At 34.4% G+C, this 14663-nt stretch overlaps 1 protein-coding gene across 12 annotated transcripts in view; it reads right to left on the bottom strand.

Moving 5' to 3' along the window:
• The window catches only part of MIPOL1 (mirror-image polydactyly 1), a 313803-nt gene that overhangs the window by 41812 nt on the left and 257328 nt on the right, over nt 1–14663 (bottom strand). For 7 of the 12 annotated variants that reach the window (XM_087422388.1, XM_087422397.1, XM_087422466.1 and 4 more), the window contains one exon: nt 1892–3487. The exons of 3 other annotated variants lie outside the window; for them this stretch is intronic. In XM_087422388.1, coding sequence (XP_087278514.1) covers nt 3388–3487 — 100 coding nt within the window. In that variant the 3' untranslated portion in view covers nt 1892–3387. Of the gene's footprint in view, nt 1–1885; nt 3488–14663 lie in introns of those variants that run through there. 2 more of the 12 variants (XM_087422444.1, XM_087422486.1) reach the window with 2 other exon arrangements.

Here is a 14663-nt window from a genome sequence, read left to right on the forward strand (position 1 = left end):
TTGCAGATTTGGATCCTGGGCGAGGACCTACGCACCACTCATCAAGCCATACTGTGGTGGCATCCCATATACAAAATAGAGGAAGATGGGCACAGACGTTAGCTCAGAGCTAAACTTCCTCAGCAAAAAGAGGAGGATTGGCAATGGATGTTAGCTCAGAGCCCGTCTTCCTCATATGCACAAAAAACTACTTCATGTGAAAATCTGTAGTAAATATTTTATTTAGTCAAGGGTCTTTGCAGAAGCACATTAAATAATGAAGCAGTTATCTGAAAAGAATCGATTTCTCCCACTTTAAATGGAGGGAGTTTGAAGCATTGGTGGGAAAGATGCCAAATGAAATTTCACCCTAAGTGAGAACTAAGTTAAGGTTATCCCTTCTGTATCAGGAGGAATTTAGTTAATGTGATAACAATGAAAACCAGCATCTTCAGCTCTTCTTTTTGAGTTCATAACTTATCAAGAGAAAAAATGAAGCTTACAAAGGAATTAAATTGCCATGAATGTGGATTACTTATGCATCTTCTATGGGAGAAGCATCAGTGTCAAAAATAAGCAGGCACATGACAGAATGTAGGAAGAAACAAATTGACAACAAGGTCAACCATTTTAACTATTCCATTCAAAACCCTTTTGATTTCTAAGAATTGGAGTAAGAATTTCTAAGAACTGAATTGTGTGTTAGTGGTATTTTAAAAAAGGATGCTGATGAGTGGGAAAGTTCCTCTCCTTTCTCTTATTCTGGTTGTCGTGTTTTGCCCCGCTCCTCAGCTTCTAGGACAATCCATATGAACATCTGCTTAAGTTACATCTGAAGGTACATGGAAGACCTTTCTTTCAGACTGAAATGGACTGTTCATTGGTTTTACCATTGTCCTATTTAAAATATCACGGTTTCACTACTTTTCGAGCGTCTTTTGTTAAAAATTAAGAGTGATGAGTCATTTCCTTCTTAAATATTGTTTTGCAAACTGCTCAATTAGATTGTTCTAAAAGTTTTTTCCTATAGAGAATAGATCCTTGGTTTCAAGATAAGGATACAGTAAACAGAAGTTTGAAGTTTAATCTCATTCATGATATTATTAGACTGCTAGGTAGTCACTGCTTCCTTCTGGCAGTTTAAAATTGTACGTTATTGGACAACTATTTTCTATAGAGTCCTAAATTTTTTACATGAATAAGAGAAATTACTCTAAAATATCAAAATTTAGCTAAGCAATATAACCATGAAAAGGCAGATTTCTCTGAAAACTTTACGACTCATACTAGTCATAGAACATATATTATTTAATTAGAATTATAAAGGTCTATACCACATATGTAAAAGAATGAAACAGGTTTATATTTTCATCTATCTCAAAAATACTGTGTATTCCAAACATAAACACAATTTTTTTTGTGTTTTACAGATAAGGTATTCTGGATTCATAGAAAGATGAACATTTCTGATTTCCATTTCATTTTGATTTCTGATTTTTATATGCCACTTCTAAATGTAATTTCCATTCTTCAATGTCCATTCACTTCATGTTAATACTTTTCTAGTACCATAGAAGACTTGAAATTAAATCACATACATCTTTCTTTTATGTGTTAAAGTGTTACTGTCAAGGATTAATGGGCTTTATTCTCAGTATCTAGATTATTCACTGGTGGTAAGTTAGTGACATGGGGACACATTAACTCTTTTGAGTTGACAAGACACTATTTAGTAAACTGCATCAGGGACTGAGTTGAATGATCTTAAATGTGAATTATACTGATGTTCAAATTTATTTACAGTGAGTAATTTATTCACTGAGATAGATTTTTCATAGGATTTCTTTTAGACTTACAGTATTTGTACTGTTAACACATATAGATTTTTATATTCTAGAAACTACCTTAAATTTGGCAGCAAAGATAATAAATAAGGTCTTGTATATTTATAATGATTATGATTTACAGAGTACTAGAGGGCAATTTGTAATGCCAATGAAAATCATTCTTTTATCTTCATTGGTAGAGCAATTCCCACCTCAGTGTGAAGAGCAGAACCTCAAACCTGTCTCCTGATAAAACTGATAACATCTTAACGGTTTTTCAAATATTCTGTAAACCATGATACAGTAAAACTGTAATTTATTATTATTTTTCCTTAGAGTAGTTTAGGTTTGGGCAATATGGTAGTGTTTACATCTTTTGGTATGCGTTTTATTTCTACCAAATTTAGGTACTCAAAACATTTGAGTAAATAACCTAGAAAATATTAATGAATAATTGCTGTAAATCTTTGCTAATAGCCTGTCCTCATCATGTGCCTTTTAAAACAAAATAATTCTAAAAATTCTTTCTACCTGCTGCTTTCAGCCGCTTATATCACCAGCCTGGTTCAGAGCATTCTTCCCAACGATATTACCTCAGGAACTGATCTGCTATTTGCCCAGGAAAGGAGTTACATATTGCCTTTTTTGCAGAATGACACCTCAAACCACAACCTTGACATATGGCCTGTCTTTGAATGGCTTGAGATACAGCTCTTAAGAATAATCTTTATCATTCAGAATAACTTTGGACATTCTGACTTTTAGCACTAACCTCCACAGAAAGAGTTTAGTTATGTGGGGAATAGGGTTATACAATGTAAATTGCCATCTTTCCAAAGACATTCCCCTGGGTGTTTCTATTATTCCCAGAGAAGAGTCCTTAGAAGCTCTTCCCTTCTTTTGCTCTTCAGTTTCTGGAAGCCAATTTTGATGAGTTTTATATCTGTCATCTGACAGTACTGTTCTCAAACTCAATATTTTTTCTCATAAGTTTATAAGTACACAAAAAGAAAATGAAATTAGTTCTTAGCACCGAACTAAAGACATTCTATCAATGGCACTGTGTTGTTCCTAACTCTTAGGCAGAAAATCTTAAAATATCGACTACTTCTTTACCCTTCACATCTCTTTAGTCACCAAATCATACTTTTCCTCCATAGTATTTCTGATATGAATCCCTTCCTCCCATTCTCCCTGCTCCCAGCCCACAGCAGCGTGCCAGTTGCCTGTTGTTACTATAGTATATAATTATGATTGCTTCTTAGCTGGTACTCCTACCTCTAACACCAGCCTGCTTCAATTAATCTTCCACAATGCTGAGACTGACGTTCCTGAAATGCTGTTTCTATCAAGTAACCTCCACTGCTTTAACTCTGCAATGGCTTCTTATCCACATCACACGAACTCTAACCGCCTCCGCGTACTCTTGAAGGCTCTCAGTAATTCAGCCTAGCCTCGCCCATCTGATGTCATCCCACACGAGCCTCTGCTCCTGCCAGGTGGGCCTCTGTCGTGTCTCCTCATGTAGATTATTATAGTCACTCCTGCAGCTCTGCTTCATTTATGCTGTTTCTCTCTTCTTTTACCTTCTCTTCTTTCCTCTCTGCTTATTCGTATCCCACCCATCCTCCAGGGCCAAGTTCAATCTTCTTGAGGCCTTCCTTTTCCCTGTATTACCTGCACTGAACAGTGAACAGGTCATTCAGTAACATTCTATTATATGAAATAATAAAAAAACAGGTAAAATATATATTAATATATTACTAGCATTATATGCAGATACAGGATGCCCGATACTCTTTAACTCAAAAATTCCCCTTCCAGGAATTTGCACCCTCTCTAAATATTTAGCTACAAGTATGTCCACTGCAGCAGTATTCGGAAACAACTAAATGCCAATGCTCTAAACTGCCTGTGGGCAAAAGCCATATAGCAGAGTTTTTATTCACTCCATTACATTTAATAGAGTGCTAAGTACCTGACACAATTTTTTTTATGAGTTTTCTTTCTCTATATCTAGTAATAACAATAATAGACATGAAAATGAAATCCAAATTTGTTGCTTTTTCCCCCTACAATGGTTCATATTTCTCACTAAAATCCTTTATCTTTCCAAGAAGAGAGAAAATATTTTTAATTCCATACAGTATGTAGTCAGACTAACAAGAAACTTTTTGTGTTAATGCTTACAATGAAATGGCTGGGACTAAAGGTACTGCTGGCTGTAAAGGAACAAGTTGAAAGAGTTCATCTTACTCATAATTATTATCTTTTTACCAAAAAGTTTCCATAGGCAGCGTGCTTCTAAAGCTATGTACATACACCCGGAATCTTAAATCATTCACATTAACCTGTCAAAAGTGCTGGTCCACTATTTTGACATGCCTACTGAGAGCAGCAGATGACTTAGCATCCTCAAAGCAAGCTAATAACTCCTGTCTAAACTTTCTGTCTCCATCTGAACCACTGCAGGGCATCTCTTTGATGGGATGCACGCTCCAACTTTCTCAGCTTCCATCATTCTGCTCTATTATGTGCCACTGTCTTTGAAGGCTATAAAAAAGCCATATTAAAATATATAGAAATTTTGAATAATAAGTTTCTCAGTCCTTGTACCATAAGAAGTACATCCAAATTAAATCTAGCTATCACTATATATCTTTATATATACAGCTTTTACAATTTAGGTCATTCTTATCATAAAAAGTACTTGTGATAATATATTTTATAATTAAAGGGCAAGATGAAATATTATCTACTATAAAAAACCCAGCATCGTATTTCCCTCTTTTCCAATACCTGAAGAGGTTAAAAATCTGCAGTTCTTCAATGGTATCTCTATAAAAAGCCTAATTGTTTTTCTATTAATAGAAGCCTTTTGTAACAATTCTAAATACTTGTTAGGGGCCGACCCGGTGGTGCAAGCGGTTAAGTGCGCGCGCTCCGCTGCGGTGGCCCGGGCTTCGCCGGTTCTGATCCTGGGCGCGCACCGACGCAGTGCTTGTCAGGCCATGCTGTGGCAGCGTCCCATATAAAGTCGAGGAAGATGGGCATGGATGTTAGCCCAGGGCCAGTCTTCCTCAGCAAAAAGAGGAAGATTGGCAGATGTTAGCTCAGGGCCGATCTTCCTCACACACACAAAAAATAATAATAAATAAATAAATACTTTTTAACTCAATAATTCGACTTCCAGGAATTTGTGTCCCCTGCAATAATTGCAGATATGTGCAAATATTTACCTGCAAGTATGTTCACTTTAGTAGTATTGTAAAACAACTCAATAATAATAATAATGAATTAGTTAAATATATTATGGTACAACCATACAATACATTTAAAGCCATTTAAATTATTTAGTAAAAGATTATGTATAATGACATAGAAAATTATTCATAATATATTAAGTGAATCAGGTTATAATTGTATGTAATATATGAAAAAATTTTATAAAAATGGTAAGTTGCTTAGTGATATTTTAAAATTTTTCTAAAATTAATGTTTGCTGCTTTAGTAATTTGCAAAAATATATGCTGTGGTTAAAAAGTATTTTAAAAATCCTGGCCTATCAAAACAATATTATTTAATATATCTCTTGAACAAGAGGGCATTTAAAAGAGAAAAATGCAACCTCTTTCTTTCTCTCCCAATCTCACTTACTTTTTGCTGAACTCTCCACAGGTTTGGGGATCCTATGAGGTTGACAGCTTAAAAGTTATAGGTGGTTATAAAGTATTTATATTTAGTGTGGATATTATGTAGTTTTACAACTTTACTTCTTAATAGTTAGAAATTTCCCAGAAAACTAAAACATATGGTCCACAAAGATGGAAGAACTATTTATTTCATTGCTTTTTAACATCATAAATCAAGGCTGTACAATTTTTCTAATTAAGTATTTATAATATTTTAAAAACCATTTGAATTGAAAGAGACAGATTTCCTGGTAAAGTCAGGGCGATTCCAGGTACCTTTCCTTTAATCTCCCGCACCCAGATGAGGCCAACCCAGCATCAAGAGTCAAACCTCTCATTGTGTTCTCATCCTGTTTGTTCCATCCTTGCAGGATATTTGCTTTGGAAGAGGAGATTTATGACTAAATAGCTTATTTGCTAAGATAAACCAAACTGAATTAGTATTAAGGTATTAAAAACTATTACATACTGGACTACTAATTAATAAAACAAACTTTTGTTTAAAAGAAAAAAAAGTACACAAAAGATCAAGTTTATAAATAGTTCTAATGCTTTTTCTAGGCACATAATCATAAATAATAACAGTAATAATAATAAAAAACATCAAGCAACTCAAGAGAATGCAAGCTGCCTTAGTCATCATAAAATACCACAATTTAACAAGTAAACCTGACACTGTAAAAGAAAAAAAAACTTCTGTTAAAAAAAAATAACATAAGCAAAATTTTAAACAGGGAAAAGAGTTCACAGCATGGATAATAAAAAGCTAATTTGTTTACTACCTAAAGAATTCTTACAAATCAATAAAAATTGATTAACAGTTCAATACAAAAATGAGAAAAGGTCATGAATAGGCAGTTGACATAAAAAGAAAATTATATTGCAAATAAAAATATAAAAAATTGCTAAACTTTATTGATAATTAAAGACATATGAAAATGAGATATAATTTTTCATCTTTCAGATTGAAAGGTTAAAAACTTGGATAATACTAAACAGTGGTGAAGCTTGGGGAAATAAGCATTCTCACAGATTTTAGTTGTTGATGTAACTTTTTCAAAGAACAATTTGGCAATACTTAGAATTAAAAGGCACAAATTAGTTGAACTTTAAATTTTTTTTTTTTTGTAAGGAAGATCAGCCTTGAGCTAACATCCGATGCCAATCATCCTGTTTTCTGCTGAGGAAGATTGGCCCTGGGCTAACATCTGTGCCCATCTTCCTCTATTTTATATGGGACGCCGCCATAGCATGGCTTGACAAGTGGTGCATCAGTGCACGCCTGGGATCTGAACCTGCGAACCCTGGGCCACCGAAGCAGAGCGCGTGCACTTAACCGCTGCGCCACCAGGCCGGCCCCAAACTTTAAATTTTTAATTTCTAAGAATGTACCCTATAGATCTATTGAAAGAACTATACAAAAATATGTTTAAGGGAGGCTGTTCACCTGTAGCATTGTTTGTAAGAGCAAATTAAAAAAAAAAAACCAAAAAAGCAAATACAAATTCTTTTCTCACAGACCATGCACTCTCATCTACAAAAGATATATGTATAGAGTAATTTTTTAAGATTCAAATGATAATTTTACAATGTTTTGTATTGGCTAGAAATTAACAATCAGTGCTTATATTTTTGAAGGTCTGTAAGGAAGTTGATAATATTTTAGAGACTGAAATTTCCAAGTTAATTTTTTTAGCACTGTCAAGATACACACATTTGCTTTATTTTTCTTGGGTGCATCAGTATAAATTCTTGTTCATGAGTAGGCAAAATGCTTTGCTTGAAACAGTGATCACACTCACAGAACCGTGAGGAAAGAGGTTTTAGGGAGAAGGCCAAAACAGCTCGCATTTGGGCTCCAACGAGAACTTGACTCTCTAAAATAATTTTAATTGTTTCTACAGTTTGTACTCTCCTTTATTGGCCCATCCCTCAAAAGCTAGCTGGAGCCTGGACATCTTTTCCAGAGAAAACCACAAATCCCTCTTTCAAAAAAATCTTTAATGTGTGGCTTTGACTTTTTCTTTTTACTTAATCCAACTAATAGGTGGTTATGCATCTCGCTAAACATACAACTTCACTGACTTATGAGATTCCAGAAAAAAACTTTAACAACAATGGAATAAAGTTTTGGAGAAAATGTTGAAAGATAAAAAGCTCCCACTTGTGACAGATCCCTCACAGTACATTCAGCCTAGACCATTAATTTACTACATCGTCTGGTATTATAAAGCAGCATATATACAACTACCCTGACCAAAGGCTTGACATAAATATTAGCTTGTTGGAGTTAACAAAGTTATTAAAAATTCTATTTAAAAATATTTATCACTCTTTTGTGATTCTTCTGTCCCTAAAACTTAAACAACTTTTGATACATCATAATCTCTTAGAAATACTATGGTAAAGAAGCCACTAGGAATATTCTCCACTTTTTTCCATTGATCCTCTCCATCAATGAGGGATAGTCAACATTACCATAGAGGAAAGAGCAAGGTCTTTCCCCTAAGTTTCAATGATTGATACAATAGGCACAAAAATGCTGTAAAGTCTTCATTAGGTATCCTTTTGTTAATTTATCAGGTCCAATTATCTTTTTATGGAAAAGGCTATTTTCATAAGCCTTTACTGTACAATTTCAAAATTCAGAAAGATCTGAAAAACCAAGACTATTTTTATAAGTTTGCTGCAAACTCATGTAGCAGCAAAACCTCATCTAGAGTGACAATTCATATATTTCGCTGCAGAAATATTCATGTGTTGGTTACAGGGTGCTTCTGTAGAATAACTGAAGGTGTCACATAATAACGAGAATATACGTATTACCTTTATAAAATTTGAAAAAATCTAAATTCTGAAACACATATAGCCCAAGGGCTTTAAATGAAGGATCTGGATCTGATTAGGTTCTGTGTTATTTCTTTAATAGGTGACTATTGTACGTATGCTACAGTATATTCAATATTTTAAAATCATATTTTGGGGGGGCCTGAATCTTCCATTCTAGATCATTTTTCTACAGCATACTCTAACAGGTAATCAAAACCCCTAGCAACATGACCCACAGAGTTAATGGAACATACATGCTTTTCACAACTCTAAACCTCCCCTGACTGACCCAAGTCTGAGAGGTATCCTTCCTGCGTGCTCCATCGCACCGCACACGCACACTTCCCCTATAATAGGTGCTGTTTACTTGTCAATATCCCTTGTTGATTGTCAGCCCAGTGATGGTAGGTGCTGCTGTCTTTCATTTTATCTACCAGTGATTCCCAGAGTCTAACTCAATGCCCGGTGAATAATACATACTTGTTTAAAATAATAATTGAATTGGAGAGCAGAAATAAGTTTCAAAGAATTTTCTAAGTACCTTCAAATAATTCAAGGTACTTAGAAATGGGCAGGCACTACTCTCATTCAACTTTCATCCTTCCATTATTTAAAGCTCTTTTTAGTCTTATTTTACCAAAATATTTTGACAGCTGTCCATTCGCTGACTTTTCTGTGGTGGCAATAATCATGTTTATTATTATTTCAACTTATTTCTTGGTAAGCTTTCAGATTAATTATTACAATTCTTTGTCCTTTTAAAACAAGATTCAGTGTTTGTTTCTTTTTATTTTTTTATAACTTCCCCCCCCCTCCCCAAAGCCCCAGTAGATAGTTGTACGTCATAGTTGCACATCCTTCTAGTTACTGCATGTGGGACGAGGCCTCAGCATGGCCGGAGAAGCGGTGCGTCGGTGCGCACCCGGGATCGGAACCCGGGCCACCAGCAGCAGAGCGCGCACACTTAACCTCCAAGCCACGGGGCCGGCCCAGATTCAGTGTTTAAATACCTATATTTAATAACAAATTTTTGCCTTATTTCCATTGTTGCTGAATTAAAAAAAATTATGCTTCTCATCATTAATAGCATCAATATCAACAACAGATTTGAAGTACCAATACAATTGCTACACTTCAGCATACATTCAAATAATATTGATTAGCTTTCTAAATCACCACAGTGGAGCACTTTTTTCCCTCTATTCTTTTATTTTTCTCATTTTTACTAGTCGGGCTGGCTTAAATCTTGATTCAGATTCTCCGTATTCATCCTGATCTGAAAGAGATAAAAACAGAATTCCTCCTTCCTTGTTTCTTACACTAACTAGCGGCACTTTGAGTTTTAAAATTCAAATTTTTAAGTAGGAAGCTGGCCAGAACTGAGAGCAACACAGCCAGATTCTGCTAACTTCCCTGTTCATGATCTATTAGTTTCTGAATATGTATGATTCTTCGTACTTAATTTTGGCTCAGGCTTTGGTTTCTTTAGAAGTTTTCACCCTGCCATGACCTTTGGTTTCTTTAGATAGGATCTTGTAGATTTTCAGAGGATTGTGATGGTATCCTAAGGTCAGATTGTGGTTGTGCATTTTCCCACAACTGTCACTGCTCATGAAGCAATATGATTAACTGAATGTCTTACAGACCACCAATTTTCAGCTACCTAATGCCTAATAAAAGTTTTTAAAAACTTCATGGGAAGTAGCTTCTGATATAGCTCCCAACGATTCTTTCCTCCTGGTATTCACACCACTTTGTAATCCCCTCCCCACTGATGTAGAGTGGACCTAGTGACTTGCTTCTAACGAACAGAATATGGCAAAAGTGATGGAACGTCACTTCTGTGATTAGGTAACAAAAGGCTATGACTTCCGTTGTGCTAGCTTACTCTCTCTCTTGCCCTCTTGCTTCTTCATTCCATTGAAGCCACCCGCCACATTGTGAGATGCTGTATGGACAGGCCCACACAGCAAAGAACCAAAGAAGCCTGTGAGGAGCTTGAGCAGGAGAGGAACTGAGGCCTCAGTCTAACGGCTTGTGAGAACTGAATCCTGACAACAACCACGGGAGTCATCCAGAAAGTAGATCCTTCTTAGTCAGGCCTTGAGATGATGGCAGCCTTGTGAGAGACCCAGAGCCAGAGGTTCCAGCTAAGCTGCACTGAGATTCCTGACCACAGAAACTGCGAAATCATAACTGTTGTTTCAAGCCACTATATTTTGGGGTAATTTGTTACACAGCAATAGATAACTAAACTAATATAAACCTCAGAAGCAAAACATTTTTTGTCCTGAAACAAAATATAACATAACATTCTGGTTTCAAATTATAGACTTGTCTGGTTAATATGTATCCATTATACCTTTCAATATGATACAAGTTCATTATTATCAGGAAACAGATATAGCAAAGAGTTCTGGCACAAAATATTGACATATATGTGTGAATGACAGAGTTTTAAAACCTAAACTGATTCTTGGCAAGATGATTCACCTAAACCTTTTGGGAAAAATGATCTAAACTATTAGAAGGAAAAATAGACTAACTAGTGTTCTTAGGTCCTGCCTGGTATTGTAGACATCAAACACAGGATGTTGTCTGGCCTCCTCAGACAGCCTAATGGTAAGGTTATCAAACACGAGAACTGCAGGTTATCTTCTTTCATTAGAATTTTTTACAACAAATATAAGGAATACAAATCCCAAATATTTTCTTAAATGGACCTATGAACAATTTGGAGGATTACCTGTTATAAGCGTAAGTCCTTTGAGAAAGGATATCTACTTGGATAGGATATCTACTTGGATGTCTTGTATACTACTCAAATTAAACTTACTAAAAATGTGTTTCCATTTCAGCCCTGTTCTTCTAGTCTTCCCAACCCCAATAAAGGGTATTCCATCTATTAGGTTGCTCAAGACAAAAATGTGGGAGTTCTTGATACTCCGCATCCCATCCAGGAAGTCTACCACCTGGATGTCACACAGATCTCCCGTCCTGCTACGTTCTCCACCTCCGACGACTCTCCCCTGGTCCAAGTCACTACAATTTCTCACCAGTGCTATTCCTTTAATGAGTCTCTCTACTTCTACTCTTGTCCCATTCCAATTTATCCTCCACACAGCAGTCAGAGTTAATCTTTTAAAAATGCAAATCAGAACATGTCCCCTAATTAAAATCTTTCAACGACTTCCATGGCTTGTAAGATAAAAAATGGAAACTAAACAGACAAAAACCTTAACAAGAGTTCCAAGCTTCTTCAAGATCTCACTCTGCGTACTACTCCATCCTCCTGTTTTGTTCCAAGCTGCCCTCTGGCTGCAAGATCTTCCTTCAGTTTCTCCAGTGTGCCAAGTTCTTTGCTTTGGCTTCCACACGGAAGGTTTTTTCCCCTGGCTAATTCATATTTCTACTTCTGGCCCCAGCCTCTTCCCTTGATGCAGATCTAAATTAGATCTCCCTGTTATTTTCTCTTACAGCTCACAGGAATTTTTCCTCACTGCATTAAACACAACTTGTGTGAATATTTAATACCTGACTCTCCTGAAAGAAGGTTTGCTTCATGAGGTCAAGGCACAGTTCGATGTTGTTCCCCACTGCCTGACACAGTGCCTGACACACAGCACATGTTTAAAAAATATTTGTTGAATAAAGACATGAAAAAAATTGTTCACCATCCTGCTTATTGTAATTATAATTGGGAAGATATTTAAATCATGGCTTTTTATCCATTAGGAATTTTCTCTTTCATCTTTTTTTTATTTAGAATGAAATACATTTGTTTTTGAGATCTGAAAAAAAATCCCGTATTTATATTTGGCATGGCTATTATAACTCATCTATTTACTCCCTCAACCAACCCAACTGTAATGATTTATACTTAGTTTTTCACTTTATGATAACTAGTTAAGACATCTACATCAACCAATTAAAAACAACCTCTTTCTAGTATTCAAAAGGGCTATTTCTGCAAGTGATAAATCTATCAGGAAAACAGTTATCACAGCTATATTTTATCATGGATGTACAGTCTGATTAAAGAATCAGGTAGCCAGATAGGTTAGCTATTTAAGACTTGGTCAAATTTTAATGAGTAATGAAACATTACATTAAGCACGAATTATTTAAAAATGAGCAAGATGACATGATTGCTAAAGTAAATTCTTTGACACATTTATCTTACTCCCTTCTAGACACATTTCCTAAATCAATGTAGAGTTTACTGTGTTTAAATTGTTACTAAATGTTATTTAATAGTTTTTAATTCATTTTTGTTATCTATCACAATATGATACAGAAAATGTATGAAACCAATATAAAATTCAATTACTAAGGATAAAGATTTTATTTATAGGTCCCAGTTTCATTCCCTAAACAGGAAATATGATTCATATCTATTAATTTGCTCAAAGATACCACCAACATGTAGCTCTTCAGAATAATTACTTAAAATGTATTCCTAGGATATAAACATTTTTATTGTTTTACTATTCACTGGATGTATTACTCGAAAAATTATAAGCAATACTACAACCAATTTATACCACACAATAGATGATGTACTCTATGAAAATCAAATGTTTTCAGAGTCAATATAATCATAACACACTTTTTTTTGGACTCATGTGTTCACTTACAGTTTGCTTATAACTGCTTCATAGAGATAGGAGTTTGTGCATTACAAAAAGGTTTTATTGATTTATTACTTACAGAATATACCAAGCTACTCAGTAAACTGGAAAAGCTAGCTCTGGGGCTAGTATCATATAACAGCAAGTTGCAGAATACTTCAGAGCAAAATCAGAGTGTTGGCATAGGAAAGATAAATGGCATAAACTGGACTAGCAAAGACTAATATTTAGTAAGTCCACTAACACAAACAAATCAGGTCTTCAAGTTGTACACTTTGCTCATGATGAGAAAAATATTTACTTAGTATTTTAAAGCATACAGTCAATTATTCTATATTAAACTATTAAATTTCCTTTTTTGAAAAACGTTCTCTTATTTGAAGATTTGTAAAGAAACCATTAATATTTATTTAATATGCTGCAACACATGCTTTTTCCAGCAAATGATTCTTTTCTTTCCATAACTTATATCCTAATTTAACCAATTCAGTTAATTTATTTGACTTTAATACGTATTTGCAGGGGGGAGGTTGCTAATAAATAATAAAAGTATTTTAAAATATGTTTTTGAGGAAATAAATGTTTTTATAAACAATATAAAAGTGTGTTAAAATTGACAAAAGAGTAAAAAGGGTGTGCAAAACTATATAATGAAATTCTCTAAAGTATCATTTTTTCATTTTGTAATTTAGAAATTCACAGGAGATTATGTAACCAAAGGGGGTAATGTCTGTTCTGAGTTCTATTTTTGAAGCCAAAGCATAAAATTATTATTAAATATTTTTGCCTTTAATATATTTATTTAGCCTTTTAAGATGGGCTAGTTTGAGAACTTCTGAGTGCACATGAATGAGCAAAGCGGAGGTTAAGCAAAGATCAGAATAGCATGTTCATGACTCGGTCCCTTAGTTGATGTATCATTCAGCTGAACATAGCTGGTCAACATGTTTTTTAGCATAATTTTTTTTCTTTCTCAGTTGTAAACTGTTTAATTTCCACCCCTAATGGACCACTGAATACTTAGAGGAGGCAGAAAGTACACTGATGTTGAAATATAAATTAATGATAGGCATGAAAATAAATCTGTAAATTTACCTCAAGATTCTCAACACCAGATCTCTAAATTGTGTTCATTTGATCAAACTACTCACATCATCTATTTAGTAGCTGTTACTTAAAAACCAAAGTTAAAGAGAGAAAATTTTGGAATAATAGTAATATTTAATTTAGCTTTACACATGTTGAAGTAAAGACCAAAAACCTAATATGCTATTTGTGGAAATATTCAGCAAATGGAGGTTTGCTGAATAACAATAAACCTCTATCATTTCATTTTAAAAGTAAAATGTTAAGTATTCCAATATCAGCTCACAAGCAGTTATTTAAGGTCATTACATGTTACTAAATTTTAACCTACTTTCTTATATGTATTTAGTTCCTAAACCAAACTTAAAATCCACTATAAAACTTAATAAATTATGCTCTTTATTATATAGCTGAAGTAAGTCAAACACCATGTGATGTTGCATATTATGAATATTAGAGATTATATTTAAATAAAATTTATAAAACAATCAATGCAAATTAAATTCTTTATCTTATACCAATGCAAAAAGGATGCTTAAAACTCTACCTAGAGAGTACGTATTACTATTAAAGGGATTCAAGAGTCAAGAAAGATTGGGAAACGTTGCTGTAACGTTGCT

Source organism: Ceratotherium simum, chromosome 3, assembly GCF_057802395.1.
Source record: "Ceratotherium simum simum isolate JZ-2026a chromosome 3, ASM5780239v1, whole genome shotgun sequence".
Classification (NCBI taxonomy): domain Eukaryota; kingdom Metazoa; phylum Chordata; class Mammalia; order Perissodactyla; family Rhinocerotidae; genus Ceratotherium; species Ceratotherium simum.